This window comes from Micromys minutus (assembly GCF_963924665.1).
Source record: "Micromys minutus genome assembly, chromosome: 13".
In the NCBI taxonomy this organism is placed as follows: domain Eukaryota; kingdom Metazoa; phylum Chordata; class Mammalia; order Rodentia; family Muridae; genus Micromys; species Micromys minutus.
The window spans coordinates 11,093,984-11,119,197 of NC_137982.1; the positions used below are offsets into that span (position 1 = coordinate 11,093,984).

Here is a 25,214-nt window from a genome sequence, read left to right on the forward strand (position 1 = left end):
ATGCAAAGTCCAGTGAACATCTTCAGAACAGAAACAAGACTCACGGAGTCGGGTCACAGGGCACACACTTTATTGTACATGGCTGAGGGGAGGATGCGTGGAAACCCTCACACCAGCACCCCTTCCTATAGGCTCACTTTCCCCCACCCTCCCTGTGACTGCTTTAGCCTACTGCATTACTAATTCGAAAGGCACAGAAGCAAAGGCCAATTAGAAAACCAAGGGCATTGTTTGCTACCTCTGAGGTGTTTTCAATGGGACACAGTTTCCTGGTCCTCAGTGGAGGGCTAGCCACTTCTCCAAACAGATAAAATCATCATTTTAAATTCAAAATGTAAATGCAACTTGAGTCTGGGAGGAAGTGCTCTTTACAGCTCTAGAAAACCCGGCTGGGCTCAAGGCTTAGGAGCAGGGTGGTGCCATGGGTTCAGTGGGCTTGGCAGGAAACAGCTCCGGGCAGGTGTCCACAGCACTACTGTTACAGGAAGCCGTTCTTTCAGGCTCCTCCAGCTCAATCAAGACCCTCCAAGATGCTGCAAAAGCCACCACCAAGGTGTTCAGGGCAAAGGATGGATGTCACAGTAAGAAACTGTGGTCCAGAGAGGTGGACCACTTCCTCTATTGGTATCAATGTTTTATATGAGAAAAAAAAAAAAAAAACCCACAAAACTAATCAAACATAAGCATTCTCCTTCTGCATGGAGAGCTCAGCATGGTGTCTATACAAGATCAATCACAAGCTCCACATGTTAGGAATTCCTTATGCTACTTAAGCAGGATTAGTAATCAAAATATATCACAGTATATAATAGTTAATAGTATTCAGAGAGTCAAGTATAATGGGTTACTTAAAACGTTTAGAGGTGCTTCAATACTTAAGCTAATTAAATGGACATAACAATTTATTGACAGAACTTGGTGTTATTTTTAAAAATCAAAATGATTTAAAAACCTGATCCATGAAAATAGGCAAAAGTAAGAAAGGAGCACTTCTGTGGCAGGAATTAGCTGCCTTAAAGGCCACATTCGGAGGGGGCATTAAGTTGTGGAGGGAGGCCCAAGAGGCTTCTAAAAACTGCACCTACTGTTTTCAGAAGGACTGTGGCAGGAATGACATCTGGTCTCGGAAGGGCCAGCGTGAGCCTCTCTGTTGGCTCTGACAGGATCAAGCAGGAGGAGGGAGAGGATCACTCCAAAACAAGGTCTGGGCTTAGTGTAGATGGATGTCCTTTGGGGAAATGTCCTTCAGATTTCCTGAAGGTCGAGGCGGCGGTGGTAAACACCTGTAAGCACTTGTGAGGCTGAGGCAAGGGTACCTCTGAGTTCGAGGCCAGGATAGCCAAGGCTACTCGGAGAGACCCTGTCTCAAAACAAAACAATCCAAAAGACCCCATGAATGGAAGGCACAGGTGGCCAGAGAAGAGGGTGGAGCAATGCTTCAGTGTCACAGAACATTTATCTGGGCTCAGATGGTGTGTCTAGGATGTGTCCCTTGCCCTGACTTGCCTGCTTGCTCATGGTTCAGAACGCGTTTAAGAAAGTCAGATGGCCTCAACCTATTTCAGAATAAACTTAGAGAGTAAGAGTATTGTGCCTAAGTCAGCCTCTTTCTCCTATTTACAAGCCAACATGTCTCTGTTTTGGTGCTAAGGATTAAGCCCAGAGCCTTGAGCATTCTAAGCGAGTGCTCTGTCACTGAGCGACATTCCCGGCTCCAAAGTGAGTGTCTCATCCGCTTTTATAATTCCTATCCATTCTAAGAGCCCCTGCCTATACTGTACATACAGGAAAGGAGAGGGAGGGGACAGTCAAGCTTTCAGCTAATCTCCCCGTGAGTTAAAGACTAATTTTGTCCCCACTTTACCCTGGGAAGGATCAGCACAGCTCCCCATAGACCTGGACAGCTCACTTATTAGAGCCCATGATGCCCTTCAACATGTCGATGGGCAGAGGGAAGACAATGGTGGAGTTTTTCTCGGCAGCGATGGTGGTCAGGGTTTGAAGGTACCGGAGCTGAAGGGCGGCAGGAGACTCGGTGATAACCATGGACGCTTCTTTCAGAGCTCTGGACGCATTCATTTCCCCTTCGGCTGCGATCACCTGCGCAGGGGGAGGAAGAGCTCAGCTGGCAAATGGCATGGGGCCACGTAGCCGTCTTCAAGTCAGACAGCATAGGGGACTTGCCAGGAATCCATCAGTCCCCTAGACGCCCAGTTCTCAGATAGTCTTTGTCCTGAAACTGAATTGCTCAAGCATGTGTCTGGCTCAAGGTACTCTCTTCTACCGCTGCCTCGTCTCCCAGGCAGGGGTGAAACTGTTGGGCCAGGTACCAGACAAAGGCCCAGCCCACTGCGCTGCAAAGGGGTGAGAGACTGACTTAAATGCGTGGATAGAAACCCCTAACAAGTTAGGTGGATTTCCAGTCCTTTGAAATCAAAGAAAGGAAGTGTGCAGATCATGTTTGATGAAGTTGACAAACGAGTTTTAGCACACTGACTTGAGTGCATGAACGGCAACAGACAAAAGCTGCACCTGTCACTTAACGTCTCTTAGTTCTATCCAGATAAAAACGAATGGGTTAGTGTTGCATGCCTTCTCTTTCTATGAGGAGTACTAAGCAGCCACAGACACGAGTGACTGCCACACGCACAGCATTCAGAGGAGTGTGTCCAGTAAACAAGCATACTAAGGGGAAAGTCTGAAACACCCACAGAATCCCCTTCATACTTACAGAAGGCTTCCTATCTAGCCCATCCTAAATGTATGGCTGTAGGTTGATAAACTAGTTCCGAGTAAGTTGCCCTGGTCATGGTGTTTCAGGACAGCATAGAAAAGTAGCTAATACACTACACTCTTGAAATGGGGCAGCACCTCATGGTACCATCAGGAGGTAGATGACACACAAAGCAGGGAAATCAAGTTCTGACTAAGTAAGTGGAAACCTATAGAGGAACAGTGAGGGAGAAGCCCAGACCTGAGACAGGTGTGTGTGTGTGTGTGTGTGTGTGTGTGTGTGTAATATGGTTTTTGTTTTTCTTCTTTGTTTTTGAGACAGGGTCTCACTATGAAGCTCTGGCTGGTGCGTGCTAAGCAAGTGCTCTGATACTGAGCTACACTCCCGGCTCAGAGTGAGTCTGTCATCTGCTTTTATGATTCCTATCCACTCTAAGTGCCCCTACCTATTCTAGTTTCAGACTCATGGAGATCCCATTTGCCTAATGTGAGTGATGGCTAAGGAAGGGGAGGAGACAGGATCTGAGTCCTAATCCAAATTCTTGTTCATGTGTAGCGTCATTAGATAGGATAGAGGTACCAGGCACCACACGGAACCAGGTAGGTAACAGTGTTCTGAGGCAAACACTGGCGAATGCACGAATACACTCCCACAAAGTGTGGCAGGTTCACGCTCTCTTCCTTGTCATCTCTTACATCCAATTGGACATACTGTCATCTGGGCATGGACCACAGATAGTTCGTTTCCCTCTTCCAATCAATAAACAATGTGTTGGCCAGGAAGCCAGACCCACTCGGATGGGCACACATTTAGTTCATCAAAAAGCAACAAACTACCAAAGAGGTGACCAGATGTCACAGGCTTTCTTTCTAGATAGAACCCAAGGACACTTGGACGTGGAGAGCATCTTCGAGCAAAGCAAGCTCCTTGTGGCTGGGTGGGTCTCTGGCCAAACGTGCAGCAATTTGGTGTCAACACACGCCATTCTCACAAACCACCTATACTTTGATTATGGGGTTCACTGCTGGAGCCTGAGCCCATGAGCTGATCTTTGTTTGAAATGAGAGTTGGTAATGTGACTAGAGCGCCTGCCCCCATCTGTGCCTTCCTGTGCGGATAGCCCTGAGCAGCTTCCTTTGCTCAGACTATGTTTGGGAGCAGGCCTGTGCTCAGTTTGTTTTCTGCGTAGTATTATGTCCTATGAATAACCATGCCCGTATCTGTCCAACTCAGGATGAGGACCAGAACATTTCCAGGGTGGGATGAAGTGCTGCCAGGACATACCACTTGTAAATGTGCGTGTGTATCTGTGAGGAGGTGAGTGTGTGTCTGTGAGGAAGTGAGTGTGTATCTGTGAGGAAGTGAGTGTGTGTCTGTGAGGAGGTGAGTGTGTGTCTGTGAGGAAGTGAGTGTGTGTCTGTGAGGAAGTGAGTGTGTGTCTGTGAGGAGGTGAGTGTGTGTCTGTGAGGAGGTGAGTGTGTGCCTGTGAGGAAGTGAGTGTGTGTCTGTGAGGAAGTGAGTGTGTGTCTGTGAGGAAGTGAGTGTGTGTCTGTGAGGAAGTGAGTGTGTGTCTGTGAGGAAGTGAGTGTGTGTCTGTGAGGAAGTGAGTGTGTGTCTGTGAGGAAGTGAGTGTGTGTCTGTGAGGAAGTGAGTGTGTATCTGTGAGGAAGTGAGTGTGTGTCTGTGAGGAGGTGAGTGTGTGTCTGTGAGGAAGTGAGTGTGTGTCTGTGAGGAAGTGAGTGTGTGTCTGTGAGGAGGTGAGTGTGTGTCTGTGAGGAGGTGAGTGTGTGCCTGTGAGGAAGTGAGTGTGTGTCTGTGAGGAAGTGAGTGTGTGTTTGTGAGGAAGTGAGTGTGTGTCTGTGAGGAAGTGAGTGTGTATCTGAGGTACATACTGAGAATGGAGTGATTGGCCACAGGTTCTGCCAACATCAGTTTTTGGTACACTTTTCTAGACTGTCTTCCAAAGTGGTGGAACCAATGGGTGTCCCCACAGCACACAGGGCATCAGTTCACACCACGTTTTCAAGCCATCCTGATGGGTATCTAGTATAGCATCTGCCAATTACGGTAAGGGCTTTTATTCTGAAGCCTGTGTGTAGGGTCTTCACCTACTCTCTTCTGCAACTTGCCTACTGAAGGGGCCAACTTCTGCTTCCCATGAGACCTTGCATGTGAGCTCACAGCTATTTCAGAGTATTTTACTGGTGTTTTTCTGAAGCAGGTCACACTGTGTGAACACTAACCTTGGGGACAGTCAGCCATGAGCCAGGCTCATGTCACAGCTGCCAGGCTCATCTTATAGCCTCATCCAAGGACAGCATTCTAAATGACCTCTTTAGCTTTGCTCCTTGTTATGAAGTGAAGAAGGCAACTGTTGAGAACATTGTGGAAGGTCCATGGTGGGCGGCTCTGGAGGAATCAGGAAGGGAAGGAGGGGAGTAGGACGGTCTCATTCCTAATCAACCGTGGGACCTTGAGGAAATCACTCAGGATGGCAAACAAGTTTCATTTCTAGGGATAACTCCAAGTAGTTGAGGGTTTTGTCTGGAGCGCTGCTCTGATCTCATTTAAAGGAATCTGGATGCCAAGGCTAAGCTTGGCGAGAACAGCTCTGTGTTAATTACTGACTCGGGGTAAAGGTGAAGGTTCCTGGACCCTTTATTCTGAAACTCGGTAGGAGACATTATTCTGTGGTCTAATGATGGGCTTCAGGTTCGTGTCAAGTAATAAGGTAAAGGCAATTCCCACTTTTCGGATAACTGGGAGGTGACAGGGAACATTTAACAACACTGTGCTGTTTTAGTTCCTGAAAGTGAGGAATCTGCAGGAAAACATTTGAGATTTCTGCAATATCAACATGAGTGTACTTGAAAGACATGACAAGAACTTCTGGAGGCAGACAGAAGCACAGGGCGCTGCTCAATTTGGCAGCAGCTAAGAAATGATAGTGGCCAGTCTGCGCTTAAATGGGTATCCTGAGACGGACAGGGTTCTGTGTTCAGCCAGTCACCAGCCACTATGACTTTCTAATGATGACAAACTGGCTTTCCCTGGTGTTTAGGAGATCTGTCAGAGGCACAGCAAACCCTCCTATGAAAACTGTGTAGCTGGGGCTGTGTGGCCATGATCGAATGTGGTCTCATCCTTGTATCAGAGAATCCCTCTTCTAACAGGAAGCCTCTGTCCTAACTGCTCCAAGGAATACTATGACCTCAGGAGTGAGAAGCCTTCCACCATGGGCTGTGTGCAGCTCTAACAAGGTCTACCTGTACCTCCAGTCCTTGGGTTTGATGAGATGCCTTCATATTTTGACATGTTGTCATTGTACAGGAAACTTTTTTTTTTTTTTGAGGTTACCTTAACAAATATTTCCTCAGCACTACCAGAAGGACATTCACTCAGGCGCTTAAGACAAAGGCGGAGATGAGAAGAAAGAGCAAACACGGAAAGAGAAGGAAGATGTAGAAACAGACAGGAGGAAAGAAATGCAGAAGGAAGAGGCTCCCGGGGGAAAGGGGGAAAAAGACCGGAATAAGCGAGGGACAGACAGAGCAAGCTGACACACTGTCACGTGCTCTGACAGTCAACTTGCCTTTAATAATGAGTGGGGAAAATAAAGCCTGCGGCTCACAGACTTGAGACAATGAGACAGCTTTAATCAACCAGTGCTCCCATGAGACTCAAGTGGAAAGGCCAGGTACATGACACTGCGCAGTGCGGTTCCTGCTAATAACGCAACGACTTAGTCAAATAAAGCGCAAGTACAGGACCAGGGAGGCGGCCCACGGAGAGGGTGTTTTCTGTACCATCTTGAGGGCCAGACTTTGGATTCCCCAGTAATCATGTAAAAGCAAAACACGGTAGCACGCTCTGTAAACTCAGTATGGAGGAAGGCGGGTGGCTCCTGAGGCCTTGCTGGCCAGACAGTCTCACCAGATGGTTCAGAAAGGCCTTGTCTCAAAAATTCACATGCATACTGCATACAACACACACACACACACACACACACACACACGCATGCACGCACACAGGCTCACACATAGGCATGCACATGCACTCGAGCACCTATTTAAGGTGATGACCTCTGAGGAGAGAGTTTGAGGTGATGGGCAGGACTTTACTAAACGTTCACGGCTATTTTACTCTTTCAGTGAGATTGTGGAATTTAAGGAAACCAAACTAAAACCAAGTAACACAAGAACCTAAGGCAACAGAAAACATTACCTTGGCTCTAGCCTCGCGGGCGGCTTCCGCCTCTGCAGCCATGGCTCTCTGGAGCTGTACGGGCAGCTTCACATCCTTAATCTCCACGCGCTCCACCTTTATCCCCCAGTCGTCCGTGGCATCGTCCAGTGTACTCTGCAAAGAGAAGGGGCGGCAAGCGAGGCACTGTCACCTGTCCCAATGCCAAGAATGGCACATTCACTGGGATGTGTATGGGCAAGATGGGTAAGGTTTGGTGGGTGGCAGAGAAACCTCGGCAGAGGAATGCCAAAGCCGGGGCTGGAGAGCAAGGAAACAGATGTGATGCTGTGACCCCTGTGCTAAGGTCAGTTGGCAAACTTGTAAGGGGCCATAAAGGAACTGTCTGTAGTCTCCACTGCAGCTGTTCCACATTCTGCGCTGGTCGGGAGCAGTGTGGGTAATGGACAAGCAGGCAGCTGAGGCTGTGGTCCAGTGAGCCATTATTACACACAGAGTAGTCAGCCTCGGGCTAACTCCCCAGTAGTCTGCCTGCCCTAGTAGACGGGAGCATGTAGGTGGTGGTAATGCTCAGGTAGAGATGCAAGGCCACTCCATGGTGCAGAGTGGTCTATTCAACACCAAACAAGCTGCAGAGTTTAATCATGATGAAACCTCTATGAAGCCGAGTTAGCATTTATAGCACGGTAACTTCACTGAACAAGCCATGAACATCCACGGCACAGGCGAGACTGGAGAGCAAGGTGATCACATGGGCCTCACGTCTGAAGGCCAGAGCTTTAGCAGTGCCTATACAGTTTTGCAGAATAACCCCCAAGCCATGACGATCCACTAGGATAATATGGATTCTGGGTAGGGGAGAGGGGAGTTAACACCAGAAGGAATTTAAAAACAGCATGCACCTGAGTGAACCCACGGGTGTTTGTCTGAAAACATCTGTAAAGTCTGGAAAACCTGAGAAGGAAAAAGACTGACCCATCCCCATCTGGGTGAAGGGTGATGAGCTCAGCCTCAGCTCTCCGACTCTGGCTGACTAACCAGCAGTGAGCACTGCACCTGCACACAGGTGCCAGCTCCTCTCGGGCCTCACCTGCATGTGGTGTGCGATCTCTTCTCTGTCGGAGAGGATCTGGGACAGGTTCTTGGTGCCCAGCGCATTCCTGAGGGTTGTTTGTGCCAAAAGACGGGTTGCCGAATCTGCATTGGTGATATTTGCCACAGCCAGGGTTGCGTTCTGAACTCGGTAATAGACCACACCATCCACGCTGATTGTCACCGAGTCCTTAGTGAGGACCTACAGGAGGAGGAAGGCAATCACACACCAGCCAGGGCTTCGCCGTTGACATTCCACAAACCCTTAAGCAATAGCTGATGTTCTTCGGAAGGCATCGGACGGTTATTTATACCCCTTTAGAGATTTAATAAGGTTCTCCTATGTATCCGAGTTCACAGATGCATTCAGCCCCTCAACAAAATCTGAGATGCCACTCAAAGGCTGACATTATTCTGGCTCCTTTCTTCCCGCCATTCGAATGACTTCTCCGTGGACTTCCTGACTCTCAGGAAGGCTACCCTGTGCACATCCACTGTGCCTCTGTGCAGTGACCCACTGAGGAGACTCGAGGTGGATACCTCTGCTTCTCCTTACACAGTGAGTTTCTTAGGGGCGGCTCTTCTGTTTCTCTAGCACTGGCAGTGTGACTGACACTCGGTGGAGGGCCACAAGGTGAGAGACAGAACTGTAAGGATGCCCTAGGATGTGAGCCTAGCAGGCGGTGGTGGGCTGTAACCATGTGACCTGCTAACCCTTCATCTGTAGAATGAGGCTGGCAGCACTGCCTCCTAACCCTAACCATAGTTCTGCCAACCAAGGGAGGAGGTGTCCTGCAGGAAGTCTTTTGAAAGCATCCCAACCATGTCAATGAGAAGTAACGGTTACAGCAGAGCCGCTCTGAGGCCTTAGTTCTGCCAGGCACCAAAGTAACCCTCCTCTCCTTTGTTTCGAAATCTAAAACACCTCTGACTCAAGAGCAGGGGCGTTTGGTGACAAATGTGCAGGGTGTGACTGTCTTGGGAGACAACCTCTCTTAACGTGGTGGGGAAATAAACTACTCAGATTCCTGCCACTGTGGCTGCCACAGCTGCCACCTCTCAACAGGGCGGCTTCTCTGAGCACTGGTTATTGCAGGCAGTGTTTGACCTCCCTCTGCAGTAAGGTCCCAGGGGCTGGGAAAGCGCTGCTTGCCAAGCTCCAACCACTCCAGGTTGGCAGCTTGCAGGGAAAGAGGACAGGGAAGGCAAAAGCTCAGGGCCACATGCCAGATGCCCATGGTATTTACACAAGAGAATGCCACAAAGGAGCTGTGGAGAGCCCATGTTCCCGAATAACAGGGAAGCACGCGGCGGGTCTGGGATGCTCTCGGGGTTCTTGTAAGTTGTGGAAGGAACTACTTCTGCTTTACTAAGTTCATGGGATTTAAAAGTCTGACCTTACCAAGTGCTTGATCAGCACCAGTAAGTGAGTGGCTAATCTGGCTTCTGGATTTTGTTACTCGTAAGAGAAAGCCATGCTCCAACCCCACGCTGCGCTCGCTGTACCAGGGAACACTGCTCTTCCAGCTCTCCACAGCCAGCCCCTCAGCAGCTGCCGGTGTCCTGTCTGTGATGGTTACTACGCCTCCTGACATATGGGCACCAGACGCCCACAGCAGAGTGGGTGTCAGTGCAGCTAGCCCTGAACTGGGGGGAACAGAACATCCCAAGAGCTGCGATCTGAGGATTTGCCTCCGTGTGACCAGCATTATTCTAGGAACCGGCTGTCGAGTTAACTAGGTACTGTTTGTGGTGAAGTCTGAAAAGGTTCGGAATGATCACAGACGCTCTTTAAAATGCCAAATGAGTACTTTCTAACTCTTTTGCTTCTCTTCAATTTATCTCAAATAAAAGTGAAGGCCCTTAGAAAGGATGTTAAACTAGATTTTTTTTCTGTCTAAAACCCATACAAGAGAGTTGTAGTCAGAAAGATGATTACAGCCGTAATGGTAACTCCATGTCCTCGGGCATCACACCATGTCTCCAACAACAGTGACAAACTCTCACACAGTGCTTCACTTCCGGGTGCAGTGTGCGCTAGGCATTTGGCAGCTCCGTCTCTCGCTCACTCACAACACCCCCTGGCCTTACCATTACAGCCTCTGTTTTACAGCTGAGGACACTGAGACACAGGAACTAGAGACCTGCTCAAGTCACAGAGCTGGACAAAGAGAAGGCTGTCAGGGCTGCAAGCTCTGGCCTCCCAGTGTGCGGCAGCCGTAGTGAGAACTGCTCACCTCCTGTGGAGGAATATCGAAGGAGATGGTCCTCATGTCCACCTTGATGAAGCTGTCAGTGCATGGCAGGATAAAAAACAAGCCTGTAACACACAGCGTTGGAGACAGTGATGAGGCTCAGCTCACCCTTGATCAGTTCTTCAGAATACCTGGGGCGGCTTCTGTAACACAGCGCACGCGCTCCCCTTTCTCCACTAAGAACTTATTGGCGTTTCTCCCTATGACCCATTGTTCTGAGCCGCAAGACCTGAGTCTTGCAGCCTCTCAGGACTCGCCTTGCCTCTGCCACTCTCCTTGTCCTGGGGTCCTGCATCCTTACCGGGCACAGTTCCTACAGCACCTCCACTCACTGTATTCTCTCCCCGCCATTGTGTCTGTCAGGAATAACTCTCCGTGGCTGGCACTTTTCCATGCCTCAGAACATGGAGGGCCTGGGATGGCTCAGCGGCTGAGTGCTTGTTGCTCTTCTAAATGACCCACATTCAGTTCCCAGCACCCACACAGACAGCTCACAACTCCCTCCAGCTCCAAGGACTCTGACTCTCTTCTGGATTCTGAAGGTACCTGCACTAAAGTGCACAGATCCACACACGCCCACACATAGACATATAATTTTAATATAATAATAATAATAGGCATTTAAAACAAAACAACAGTGGGGAAGCTTTGACTGAGGTCAGATGCTCTTCTCTGGGTCTCCTGTGCTTCTTTTTCAGGGTTCTGGGGTTCCTAACACTAAGTGCAGGGTGTAGCTATCTGTTTCTTTGTTAGTGTCCGATTGTTGGACAGTAAGGCCTTTGATAAGGGGACTGTGTTCTGCTCCCCCTTGCATTCCCAGACTTCACTGGAGGCACCTTCTTGTAGGCCCAGCATTTTAGTGACCGCAGTCCGTCCTTTGGCCGAGATCCTCCTGCTCAGCCTCCCAAGGTTACAGCCATTGTTGGCCAAGGCAAATAATAACCTAATGGTGGAATAACGGTGGAAATAGATAACGGTGGAAAGGGTGGGCAGCACTGGACTGGCCAGAGCCACTGCCTTTGCTGTACAGCTTCTGCTCCAAACAAAAGTCCCATTGGAGAACTCATATCAGGAAGACAGTTCAGTGTCATAGACTAGAGAAAAGGCTCACAGTTAAGAACATCTGGTGCTCTTTAGAGGACTAGAGCTCAATTCCAGCATCTACATTAGGTGGCTCCCAAATTCTGTAATTCCAGCTGCACAGGGATCCCTCTGGCCTCTGAGGGTACCAGCACTCATGAGCACACACAGACACACACACAGACACACACAGACACACACAGACACACACACACAGACACACACACACACAGACACACACACACACACACACACACACACACACACACACACACACAGAGGTTTTAAAAGTACAAAACATGACACTTTGGTTTCCAGACTGCCATCTAGTACTGACCTGGTCCTTTGGCGCTTCCTTGCAAAATTCGACCCAGTCTAAAGATGATGACTCTTTCATACTCTTTTACAATCTGGAATAAAAAATGTGAATGAAAATGAAACAATGAATACAATTTACACTCAGAGCTTCCTGAGCACGATTCTGCTCGGGGCAGGCTCAGTGCCTCCTGTTGCTGGCTCTCTTTCCTGACAGTATCTGCAAACAGTGTATTTACTGTTTCCAAGCACCATGCTTATTTCTTATATACACTCATCTTTACTTATTATAAAGCAATAGACCCCCTGGGAGTGGCGACAATGCCTCTAACCCCCGGGCTCTATAGGCAGAAGCAGGAGGACAGACGGTGAGTCTGAGCCAACCTAAACTACAAAATGAGTTCAAGGCCAGCCTGCTCTATCTAGGAGCCTCTGACCCAAAACACAGAACGAATATACTGGCTTCTGAACACTGGAGAGCAGAGAACAGAAACACATCTCAGGCCCATCCCTGGCTGTTGGCATCCTGCTGACCATTCATATTTTGTCTGCTCAGGAAAGCTAACAGTGCGTCTTCTGATTTCACTAGTTACAATGACATTTACCAGAAAATGCAGGCAGCATATTGGTTAGTTTAGCAATATGCAAATGGCAGTTATTTGGCTAAGTATTGGTAACTCTGTGGGAAAGTAACTGCTCCGGGGACCATTTGTTCTGTGCCAGGCTCTGCAGTGAGTAGGCACTTAATCCCGTCATCATCCTAAGGAGGGACTGCCGCTGTCTCCAGTGTTACAGGGGAGGAAACAGCAAAGGTGGAGCTGTGAGGGACCCTACCACCCAGCCCCACAGTATCCTCGCAGAATCATCCCACAGCCGGACAGACGCAAAACTGTTGCCCGTGAGGAAGGACTTAGCAGACAGGGGCTGAGTTTTAAGATCTGCTATAACTCATTAGCAGAATCTATCCAAAAAAGAGACATAAGAAAAAGCACAGTTTGGTGTCTGTCTACCGGCCGGGTAGGTCACGTGGCTTATGGAGGGAGGAGCTGACCCTGCTTCAGAAAGGAAAGAAATGCTCTTTACCTTTATGCAAATCCATATTGATATTGGGAAGGTTATAACTACGAAAATGAATGAAACAATCACCAAAATCCATCCACAAAGTCTCAGTTCCGCCTTGGGATTATCTGTTAAAAACAAAAGCACACAGCCTGTTATGAGCACTGCCATTGTTTTATCTCCGAGCTCACTGGCTTTGCCTGAGCTTCCTTGTCTCTTCTCACACAGCCCTGAAACACGTGTACCTTATCCCACATCACTTTTTATGTTACCCAGCAGCTGCTTCTCAGATACCGCTTGCTTATTTTGCCTCATGATGTGAAATAACAAAAATGGAGACCACTCAGCTTCTAGCTCGATCAAGTATAGCGAGGAACAAAACCAGTCATGACACCAGGAGGTAGACAGAGGAAGGAGGGAGAGTGACCAACGGTGTCATGACGTGGGATGGGGAGTTGACAGCCCTTGTCAGCTTCCTAACAGAAAGGGAATTGCCAACAGACAGGCAGAGACAGAAAGAAAATGGGTATTCTAGCTGAGGGCACAGTATGACTCCAGATGACAACCTCGATCCAAGCACATAATCCCATTATACTGTCTTTCTACAAATTACTTGTGCATGTGGTTGCTCTGGGCTTGCTCTGAACTCATTTCCTGATTAGTGACCGGGCAGTTTCTGGCTTCTTGCTCTGGCAAAGAACAATGCAGTGCTGGGTATCACGGGTTCTAGGTCTTCCTCCCTCTTCTGCATATAAACAGTGCTTTTGTCTGATTACAAATATAATTACATACAAATATAATACAAATATAATGCTTTTTATACGCCTGCTGTAAAAAGTGTAGCAAGGTATAAGAAGGAAAGGAATGCTACTTCAAACCCAGAGACACAAATATTTCAACACATTCTTACAGTCCCTTTCCTGATTTACACTATATCTTAACATTCAAATAAATAAAATTAGTAGCATATTTCTCCCTTCAAGCTATTATTCTTTGATATCTTTTATTAGCCTCTGTAGTCATGAATTTGGGCTCTTCCTGGTTTTGTTACACTTCTGAAGTTTAAAAAGTCAAACTCGGGGCCAGTGAGAAGGCTCATCAGGTAAAGTGCTCACTGCCAAAGTGGAGACACTTGAGTTTGATCCCTGGGACCCACACAGTAGAAGAGAACCGATTCCTGCAGTTTGTCTGCTGGACTCCACATGTGTGCTGTCACATCAGCACTGTTGCATTTGTGCTATGGCATGCCTGCCCATGTGGAGAATCCAGTTCTAGAAGTTAACACAGAAAGGTGCAGTGTCTGCTCTGCTCGCTTCTCCCCTTTTCTGTTTCCGGCTGCACTTGTTGGGTTTACTTCCGGGGTCCAACCGCCCCTTCCTCATCTCCGCCTGGGCTCTCCCTGAAAACTGCATTTTCAGGTCTGAGCAGTACCACGTGACTTTCCACTATAGGAGAGAATTTGTTCTTATCTCTTCCTCCCACACGAACTTGTAAAACTGCATCGTAATTTTGGTTAGATTAATGACCATCAATATGGCAGTCAAAGCTAAGTCATGGTAAAATTCAAACTAGTGTTGTTTTCTAGTAAGCTTTTTCCTGTTTTGTTTTATTTGTTTTTTCACATCCCTTAGTCTGATACAGTTCTGGCTGATCCAACCTTAATCCTCCACCCACAGTCTAAATGTTTCACACTCCCAGCAGTTCTCTGGACTGCACAGCTACTATTTGGCTGTTTCCCTTCACTCTCAAGCCTGGGAATCTGCCTCTGCGTCCAGCATCGTCTTCATTTCGGTGGAGCAGAGGGACTGAGGGGCCTTCGGACCCCAGGCTTTTCATCGCCTCTGGTGCTGCTGCAGTTACAGAAGTGACAGGAGGGAAGGTGTGCTCAGGTATTGCTCAGGACAAAGGGGGAGAGCAGAAGGGTCCGGCTTGGGAACACGGGGCTGGGGGTGGGGGTGGGGGAGGGGGAGAGAAAGGCGTGGGCAGCTAGAGCACTCTGAAACACAGGGAGGGGGCCTAAGAAACACGGCCAGGAGTCTGTTATGTTTGTAGTGTTCTGATGTGTATCGTGGCATCAGGGGACTGTCCTCACATACACTTACGTTCATCTTGGCACTCCTAAGTCACTATTCTCAGGGCACAGTCACTGGCAGAGCACTTGTGGCAGGACCTCCTCAACACACTGCGTGTGGGGAAGTTTTAGCAAGTATTACATGAAGGGCAATAAAGACGTTGACAGAAGCAGCGTGCCTTCCCATGAACAATGAGAGGTCTCCTACCAGGCAGGCCTTGTGTTTTCTAAATACTTTTCTAACCAAAGAATGATTGATTGATTGATTGATTGATCTCTTATAAGTACATTGTAGCTGTCTTCAGACACACTAAAAGAGGGCATCAGATCTCATTACAGATGGTTCGGGGATTTGAACTCAGGCCCTCTAGAAGAGCAGTCAGTGCTCTTTGTGTGTGTGTGTGTGTGTGTGTGTGTGTGTGTGTGTGTGTATTATTGTTTTCTTACAACTTTATTTTAAAAAGAGAGATATATGTACAGATTTTGAAAGCATTTTGGCATAAAACTATATGAATATATTTTTGTCAGTACTTAATTCTTTTAGAGATTTGATAGTATGCATTGAAATCTTACTAGTTACCATAAGCATAAAGTACATGTAGAACAGAACGTAACATGGAAACAGTCAGAGTTTTCTTAGTGTATATAGATTAAACATAATGATTTTTAAATACCAAAAATTGCCACAAAGCTATATTCTTAGTTCTTGAATTATTAATGATTTAAGGTCTAGGTGTACCCCACTCTGAGAGGGTGCTATACACTTATTGTTTTTGTTTTTTTTTGTTTTTGTTTTTTTTTTTTTTTTTTTTTTTTTTTTCTAAGAAGGACTGAGGCTTTCACTTTTTGGCCTTTGTGTTTTTTTTTTTTTTTTTTTTTTTTTTCTTTTTTTGAGCTTCATATGGCCTGTGAGTTGTTTCTGGGGTATTCAGAGGCAGCCAGTGCTCTTAACCAGTGACTTATCTCTCCAGCCCTTAGATACTTTTAAAATGTGATGCGTATCATAATTTTTAGAACCTTCCAGTGAAATTTTATTTGTTTGTTTTAAAATAGATTCTTGCTATGTAACTCAGGCTAGCCTGGAACTCACATTCTCCTGCCTCAGCCTTCTGTGTTCTGGGATTAGAGAAAAGCCCACCATTCCTGACTAGGCTGAGTAATTCTAATTCCATTTTATGATCGAAGTAACAGAAACAGCATGACTTTCACCAGGTCATGCCAGAAAGGACAAAACCTTTGTCTTAAAGACCGTGCTCTGAGTCTCCTCGACCCCCTCACCGTTCAATGTAAAATGTCGTCACTGAAAAAGGGTTCATGCCTGCAGTACTTTTTCAATATAATATCCAACCAGGGAACAGGGCAGACAGGCAGTTTTGAGGATGAAATCTTATATCCTGACTGAAGAAGCCCTTCACCCTCAAATAGGTGGACTTCCTACTTTTAGCAGAATAGCTTCATGGTTCTGAGCCACACGGGTCTAGATTTTATGTGAACTGGATTCCAAAGATGAGCAGACAGGCCACAAATGTGTATCTGGTGACATTTGGTGCTGTTGGAAACATTGCTGTAAGTCCCTCCCACTGCAAGCAAATCACCAAGCTCCTGATCACAGTACACCACAAAACCCCCAGAAGCGGGGATGGTTCTTAATCAGTTTTTTTCTTTATGGTGCTGGGAAGCCTTGAACATGCTAGAAAGGGCTTTCCCACGAATTATAAATACAGCTCCTCTTGCTCAGTTCGATGCTTCCATCACTGTGTTCTGCAAAAAAAAAAAAAAACACCTCCCAAAACAAAAACAACTCCTCAAACCAAAGTAACAACAAACCAGGACTGATGGGAACACAGTTTCTTCACTGTAGAAGGACAATGAGTATTAGGCTGGTATTCTGGAACTGAGATCAGAGGTTCCCGAGCCTTCTACTATACTCAGGAAAAAGAATATTCCATCCAAATTTCCTAATTTGCTCTTTTTGAAAAAACAAACTTTAAAAAATGAGTTAATTCACCACTTAACATTCAAAGATCTGTAGAAAGTACATTTTCAAAGATGTCCCCACAGGCCAGGAAGCTTGACTAAGATCTTTTCTGGGCTCAGGTCTCATCATTATACCAAAATTCTTCGAAGCCCAGATAAGTGCATGGCATCGGAGGTGAACAGCAGCCAGTTAGTGGTGCGGTCTTGTTCTAGCAAAGGCGTGGCTAGAAATACTGACACAATTCCACACCAGGAAAATGGCCCCATTACACTTACTTTCTTAATCCCTTTCTATGGAAATGGTCCCATTTTCCACCATAAAATTCTCTCACATCTGGTCACAGTTCAGCAAGGCATATAAACCCCATTTCTCACAAATGAATCTCAGTCACCAATAATTGCTGAGCAAATAAGGAAAAGCAATTCTCAGATGCCCACCAGAATTCATGAGCCTGTTTCCTCAGTTTCTCAGTTTAATTTAGGATGTCTCCTTCTATTAGCGTATGAGACAAATGACAGTCAAGTGACGGGCAATCAATATTCCTGAGATATTTTGGTTTAAATACCTGTCAATGCTTCACTGGGGGAAGACTTTTGAAGATCAGGGATCCCACAGTACTTGGGTGTAAACATTGCTTTGACATGTTTTAATACATGATTCCACTATAAAACTTTAAAAAAAAACTGGATTAAAAATAAACTTTTAACCAACCAAAACTAGGACCCATGGGGTTGGAAAGGTGGCAGCTCACGGCCCACTGTAAGTCTCATCGCAGAGGATCGAATGCCCTCCTCTGGCCTCCACAGACAATGTATGCACAGACATGCCTGTTGGCAAAGACTGATGCAAATAAAAATAAATAAACTGAGAAGAGTAGCACACAGCTTTAATCCCAGCACTTGGGAGACAGGGGCAGACAGATCTCTGAGTTCGAGGCTAGCTTGGTCCACAGAGTGAGTTTCAGAACAGCCAGGACTATGATAGAGAAACCTTGTCTTGGAAAACCGATAATAATAATAATTCCAAAGGGACTTAAAATATCTATACATTCAGATGTATTGTTATTCAAATTGACCTTACCTCAAGGAAATTAATATAAAGTCAAACCAAATCATAGAATGTATTACAAGTTGTACAGTCCCTTGTCATCTGGCTGCAGGGGAAGTAGAAGTACTGTACTCGTAAGCTCCTAGACCAATGTGCAGAGCGGTATATACTGCTTTCCAGCCCGTGTCAGCAGGTTTGTTCTAAGACTGGAGCTAGCATGACAAAAGTCTTTGGGAGTAAAAAATTCCATTCACTATTGAGATTTCATTACTCCAAAGTCAAAATGTTTTGGATTTCCTCTACTGAGAAAGTCCAGAAACAAAAAGTAAGTTTTTTGTTTCTGAAATCCAATGTTCACTTATAGCAAAACACTGATCCTTAGGAAAAAACCATATAAAAATGTAAAAACTGGACTGAGTGGATTTTTTTAATGTAAAAACTATTAACAGAAGCTGCAGAGACGGCTCAGCAGTTGAGACTGCTTGCTCTGGCAGAGGACACTTTATCATTGGATTCCCAATTCTCCCTAGATGAACTGCTAAGATATATGGAAGAGCATGGTGCCAAGTTCCAATCCTACCACTTCATTTCCTTATCAGTAAAATGGGAGAACAGAACTTAGTGCATGGTGTTATGAAGACCCAATGAGAAAATGCTTGACATTTAAGGGTAGTCAAGCAGTAACCACTGCTACCAATATAACCATTAAGAAAGAACTTATAAGGTTTCTTAGTTAGGGTGCTGTTGCTGTGAAAAGATACCATGACTGAAGCAACTCCTATGAATGAAAACATTTAAGTGGGGTAAGTTCAGGAGTTTAGTCTGTTTTCCTCATGGCAGATGGCATGCAGGCAGACACCGTGCAAGAGAAGGACCTGAGAATTCTAAATCTTGATCCAAAGGAAGCAGAAGGAGACTGTCCTGAGTTTTTGAGACCTTAAATCCCACCCCCAATGACAGATTCCTTCAACAAGGCCACAGTTCCTAAGAGTGCCACTCCCTATGGGCCAAACATTCAAACACTGAGCCTATTCAAACCACCCACATAAGGAATAAGTGGTTTTATTGCGTGAATTACCTTCTGGGACCTTCATACCACAGAGAAAATATCAAGACTAACAATCTGTTTGGGGATTCCATCTCAGGGGAAGAACAGATCACACGTGGGGCAGTAGAGAGTTCTGAACTTGGTCAGGGTGTCCGTCACTCGTATCTTTTCCCACTTTCTCCTAAATGTGAGCTGAATGGAAAGTATGTTCCTGCAAGTCTAGCTACCATTAATCTTTTTATTCTTTGTTTTCTCATGAAGTAATACCACAATAATCCTTAAAACTTCAAAAGAAAATTCACATATATCTGTGGGGGTCTCTGAGACCACCATGGCCAGCAGAGTGTTAATCTGTGAGACACAAGAAGGCAGTTTGGTTAACACCACTTTAGTAGTCAGTGTTGGCTCAAACGTTGAGAGTCTGGCCCCAAGTAGTTTATTTTAGGTGTTTTTAAGCACAGCACAATTCAGTGAAAGAGTTCCTGATAATAATGACTCAATCCCAAGTGCACAGTAAAGCTTAAGACATGGCTACGTGAAAACTCTCTATGAAGCACATGTGCCATCTTCCATAAAGATGGGGTCAGTAGGTTGACTGAGAAAAACAAGCTCATGATGAAGGTTTGGGGGAGGATCTCGAATGACCTTGGTCACAAAGATGGTACCTAAGGTCATCAAGCTTTGACCTTTCTCTGTTTTCAGTCTTCTGGGCAGAAAACAGGTTGTACATCCCTCTCTTTGAAGAACCAACCCTGTGTGTCTAACGTCCCTGGCTCCCTCTATGCCTCCTTCATAGATCGGCTTATTTGACACTTAAGATCCTGGGAGATAGGGCAGTAAGGTTGTGCCTGACTGTATGATGAGGAACTAACACCCTGGAAGTCGAGGAACTTGCCTAAGGGGATGGCACTGAGACCACAACCCAGGCTCTTCATTCTAAGGCCACTCACTTTCCTGGACCACACTCCCTCCCGCCAGTGCTCACTTCGGTGCACAGCAAATTGGGCGTCCTTTTTATTGTCTCATAATTGAAGGCATTTTCTTGGTTATATCTCAAGGCTCCATCTACTAAAATATCAAACACAAGCACGAGGTTCAAGTTTCTTTAGTAGTCCCAGAATGTTGGCAGAGACAGAAAAGGGAGGACAAGTGTCTTATAAAGAAGTGAAACACATTTTTTCCCTCTTGATCCTCTAACTTCTCTGTTTTCAGTAGGTACAATACATTTCCTTGCCAATTATAGTTCCTTTATTGTTAATACACACCTGAATAAGCAGACTGTCTATAGTAAGAATAAGTAGACTGTCTATACTTAAGAATACATAAGGGAAGTATTGCCACATCCTAAAATCAATAAACAATAAGCTATAAACGTTTAACACAATGATTTGCTTCCATTTCCCTTCTCTTTCAGCAAACATTTATTCATCTGCTATGTGCTTCATACTGAGTTGCTTTTTGTTTGAGATATGGTTTCTCTGTGTAGCCCTGGCTATCCTGGAACTCATTCTGTAGACCAGGATGGCCTCAAACTCACAGAGATGCACCTGCCTTTGCCTCTCAAATGTTAGGATTAAAGGTGTGTGCCACCACCACCTGACTCATCCTGAGTTCTTAACGTGTGGCTAAAGAGGATCGGGTAACAGATGAGTCCAACCGAAAATCACAACATCACACAATAAAAGTCATGTCAGAAGTCTGTACAGGATTCTAGGCAGATACTGCTATGTGGTCATGACAGTCTATAGGAAAATGCCTTTCTGTGCTCTCTTTAAAGACCCATCCTTAGTCTCCTCTGAATCACTTTATCAGCATTTTACATTTAAAAAGTAGACTAGACAGTCACTCTATCTTTTACAGTGTAAAATGTGTGCGATTCAGTGACACTGAAATCTGTTTTGTAATAAACTATATAAACAAGAGCTCCTGCAGTCTCAGTCTTCCACTTGAGTTCATTTATTACTTCTGGTGATTTAATTCAGGTCAATTATTGAAGTTACAAAGTCCTCCCCAATCTGATCAACTATAACAACTGAAATAAACATATCAGTCCCATGGTTCTTATTTCCAAGGGCTCCTCCCCAGGGATCCATCTTGTTGACAAGGCTCTTCTTTACAACAATACTTTCCTTTGCAAACCACAGGCACTGTTGTTCCACTGCAACCCGAATGCTCTGGCTCTAGCTTAGCTTCCTGGGTTAGTCCTCGGTTTGCTCATGTTTATACTGACCCTCTAGGCTCCCTTTGTTTACCCTCAGGGAGGTCCTGAAACTGGACCAGACCCTCTATTTTGCTACCTCCTTTATGGATAGCTGTGGGATTGGGAAAACTCATTCGGAAAGTCAGAGACTGGGTTGTAAATTTTTTACACTGCCTGAAATTTTTATCACGCTGACTCAGTTTCTTTACTGAGAGACAGGGAATAATGACATTTCCTTGTCCCAGGATTGCAATTAGATGTTTGTAAATCATTTAGCTATGTTTGGCAAATGACACACAGTGGAGAAATTCTGTTTAATATGTTAGAATAATAGATTTCTTCCTAGTGTTAAATCTCTGAGGCTTACCATTTAAAAAGCAAATAATAAAAGGTGGGCAGGTGAGCTGCCTCAGCCCACAAAGGCATTTGCTGTCAGCAATGATGGCCTGAATTTGATCCCTGGATCACACATGTTGGAAGAAGAGAGCTTGCAAGTTGTCTTCTGACCGCCACAAGATGGACAGACAGATGGGGACACACACACACACTAAATGCAAAGCTTTTAAAATAAAAAAGTGACAAAAACCAAGCAAAATTTCAATTGTATACATACTTGGGGAAAAGTCTAATCATTTTCTAGAAATTTTCTGTCTAATTTTCAAATTTTAGAAAAATTCTGTCTAAAAAAGCTAAATAGAGAATCAAGAAAGGGGATCTAGAACTAAAACTCGAACTGGTCTGTGGCCAGAAAATATAGCAGTCTTTAAGAACAGAGACCGAGTTTATTCCCAGGGTAGGGCTCCAGATCCATGTCCCACTGAGGTCATCCTGGTACACTTCCATCTAGGCACAGACCACTGCTGAGGGGTACACTCGACATTTTCCTCCTGTTCCCATTTTAGAATTAATTAAACTTGAATTTTAAGTCTGTGTGACTAGTCACTAAGTATCAGTTGTGAGGATTCAATAAGATAACATTACAAAATACTTAGGATAGTGCTTAGCCTATCAAGGGTCGTTTTTGCTATTACTCTCTTTAATTTTACTATACTCCCAATTGGGGGGAGGGTTAAAGTACAGAGAAAGACAGACAGACAGACACACACACACACACACACAAGCTTTTATGCATGATATTAAGGAGGGAATCCAGTAGTTTCCCCATTACTATACTCTGGAGCCATCTGAAATCCTCGCCTGATAGACCTAAGAAAGAGTTAAATGTGGATGCAAGGAAATGGGACTTAGGAGAACAGGCTGGCTTTTCAAATTATCCTGGACGACAGCGTTCTTCACAGGATGATTGAAAAAGCCCACTCAGCCTTCTAAATCTCTTCCCTGACACCCCATCTTTAGAAATAATTCCTTTACATTAGTAAAGCTCCCGAGAGGATAGCAGGATTCCTGCGAGGTTTATTTTCTCTTACTGGGCATCTCCTGACCCCAAGGAGTTATACAATTTAAAGGCTCAAGGAGGTAGTTCGCTAAAGGATTCTTAATTTCTTCGCGGGTGTGATGGGGCCTCTTAACAGTTCTTGCCTTCAAGACTAGGAAGGCTCCAGGAGAGGGGTGAGCACAGGGGCTATTTACCTGTAAGGGGAGATCTCTAAGACAAAAGTGGACACAGAATGGGGCAGACAATGTTACTGAAAAGAAAGCCAGGGAAACTTCCTTTTTTCTGCCAATACTGCCTACTGTGTCAAAGGCTGAAGCCTGGCCCTTTACTGATTAGTTTCCAGAACCTGGGGATGGCGGGAAGCACATGGAAGTTCTTCGCTGGTTCAGAGCAGTGGGGATCACGTGGGGGGTAGATGAAGGCTACTTGTTGGGGATAGCGTCCCTTCCCAGGCACCAGGGCAGAAAAGAAACAAGGCTGAAATCCCAGAAGAACCGTCTCTACCACTCCTGACTGCCCCGGTCTGCGTGCACCGCCCGAGATAAAGAAGCGCTGGTGATAGGCACCTGCCATCTAGGACCCAAAGGATAAGCCAGCCTTTGCCTGCCAGGGTGCGGAGCAATGGAGCCAGCCCCTACCGCGGGTGCGCCCTCTTGGCTGCCATGCAGGTTGCACCCCAGCACCCCCAAATCATCATCTACCAGCCTGAGAACCCAGGAGTGAAGGAGAAAAACGGCGGCTCTTCGAAGCGCACAGGGCAGCGGAGACGCGCCTTTCAGAACCCTACCATCTACCGGGTTCTCAGTGCTGGCCGTGGGGCTCGGGACCAGGGGCGAGCTCACGGCAGCTGTGCCGGGGTCAGGGACTCACCCCTGAAGGATTCGGGGACCCGCTGAGACTGGACTTGGCCGGACTGCCGTTTGTCAGACATACTGCTGGAGTCGGAGTCGCTCTTGACCTCGTCAGTGCCCAAAGCCGGAGCTTTACTGAAAGCCGTTAGTTACCAAGAGGCTCCAGCTCCAGTGCAGTCCCGCCCCCCGCTGGCGGCCCGTCCAATAGGTGCCAGGGAATGAAGGAGAAGACACGCCCCTCCCGGGCCTTCCACTGCGCGGGCGATAGGGCGTGGCCTGAGGAGGCGTGGCCTGAAGGGGGTTGTTGGGCGAGGAGGGAAAGGCAGTAAGGCTGGAATGCTTAAGGCCCTGCCAAACTCTCTCCCCAGCTTCCGGTGGGTTGACCGCAGGAGAAGGTGCGAGAACAGGGTGGGGCTAAGGAGCGGTGCAAGGCCTCCTGTGATCATAAGCATTACCGAAAGGAAAGGAGGGTCCTCCTCTAGCGGGGTCGTGCGGGTTGAGGGGCACGATGAGAGTGCTGAGGATAGCCTGGAGCATCGGGTAGGCAGTGTGAGAGGAAGGAGTCCGTGCCAACGCTCTTACCTAGAGAGGACTGATTCCAGGACGTGCACTTACTTTTTTCAGGCAAAATTAACTTACGGAGCACCTAGCCTTTAAGAAGCAAGGTCCTCTCGGTTGATGCAGTGGGCCGGGGTGGACAACCCTCGTGAAGTTTATATTATACCACAAACAAGCTAAGGGTGTTTCGAAAGCAACAACACAGAGTTCACCTTGATTAATAAAACCCGGAAGGCTTCTTTCTATAAGTAAGGATGTGGCCCGTAAAACATGTCCCCTGAAACCGAGGAGCCAACCTTGGAATGGGGGCAGACTTGTTCATGAGAGAGAAAAGGTCAGGCCTGGATTTTAACATTACATTTTACAGTGTGCAGGCTGTGGAGGAAGCCTTTGCTAGAACCCTCGGAGTCTCTGAAAACCTCAGGTTTGAAAAACCACTGCTCTTTCCTTCTCCCCGGTCGGTCCTATTGCAAACTGTTCAGGGAAATATTAAGGTACACAAAGTAAACTTTTAAAAGCATTTTATTTTTTAATAAGCATAGACTCACAGAAAGCTGAAAAGACATTACAGCAGTCACTAGGACCCTCTATTCACATTATTCCTATAGTTAAATCTGTTTTATGTGCAGTCTCAAAACAGGAAATGAACCCTGACAGGATAAATACCCAAATAAGCCATTTTATCATATGTGTGTGTATGCATGTGTGTGTACATAAACACACACACATGCATGCACACACACACGCACACATAGATTCTTATAAATTCTGTTATAAACACAGAGCTAGTTTGTCACTGCTGAGAGCTCCCTCTTGGAAATATTCTCTCTGTCTCTGTCTCTGTCTCTGTCTCTGTCTCTCTCTCTCTCTCTCTCTCTCTCTCTCTCTCACACACACACACACACACAGAGTTTTAGCTGTGTAATTCCAGATGCCTTGTGTTGGTCCCTGCTATGAAATGGTAAGTGTTCCTTGACTCTGTAGTTCTGGAACTTTGATATTGTCCAGAAGAAAACAGGAACCCGTAACAGTGAGAAGGATCAAGGCGACCTTTGCTTGAGGGTGAAGGTTCTAGATTTTTATCCCTTGTGATTCAGCTCTCCCAAACTGACTTCCCATAAAATAGGTTAAATGCTTTCAAAGAACTGTTTATAGTCCTGGGGATGATGTCGCAGTTCATGTAATCTCACGATTAGCCTTTTATAGACAAGCTGCTCAGTGGAGAAGGAGGGGCTATCACAGTTTAATGGTCTGTTCTCTCTTGACAAAATCTGTAGCTTCATTTGTTCCCCTATTCTGCCATAAATAAACTCCAGGGGCGTGAGCT

At 46.1% G+C, this 25,214-nt stretch overlaps 1 protein-coding gene across 1 annotated transcript; it reads right to left on the reverse strand.

Annotated features, from left to right (window-relative positions):
- Positions 1-90: 90 nt before the first annotated feature.
- Positions 91-23,468, reverse strand: STOM (stomatin). Its single transcript, XM_080928189.1, has 7 exons — positions 23,349-23,468; positions 12,763-12,866; positions 11,702-11,774; positions 10,267-10,349; positions 8,028-8,231; positions 6,959-7,093; positions 91-2,100 (listed from the first exon to the last, which is right to left on the reverse strand). The coding sequence occupies exons 1-7, from the start codon at positions 23,407-23,409 to the stop codon at positions 1,906-1,908; spliced, it is 855 nt and encodes a 284-aa protein (XP_080784315.1). The 5' UTR covers positions 23,410-23,468; the 3' UTR covers positions 91-1,905.
- Between the last annotated feature and the right edge of the window lie 1,746 nt (positions 23,469-25,214).

Coding starts and splice junctions, on each gene's coding strand:
- STOM (XM_080928189.1), bottom strand. CDS start 23,409: ATGTCTGACAAACGGCAGTCCGGCCAAGTCCAGTCTCAGCGGGTCCCC. Junction 10,350..11,701: donor AGGAAGCGCCAAAGGACCAG/GTCAGTACTAGA, acceptor TGTGTGTTACAG/GCTTGTTTTTTATCCTGCCA. Junction 2,101..6,958: donor CCCGCGAGGCTAGAGCCAAG/GTAATGTTTTCT, acceptor CCCCCTGCGCAG/GTGATCGCAGCCGAAGGGGA.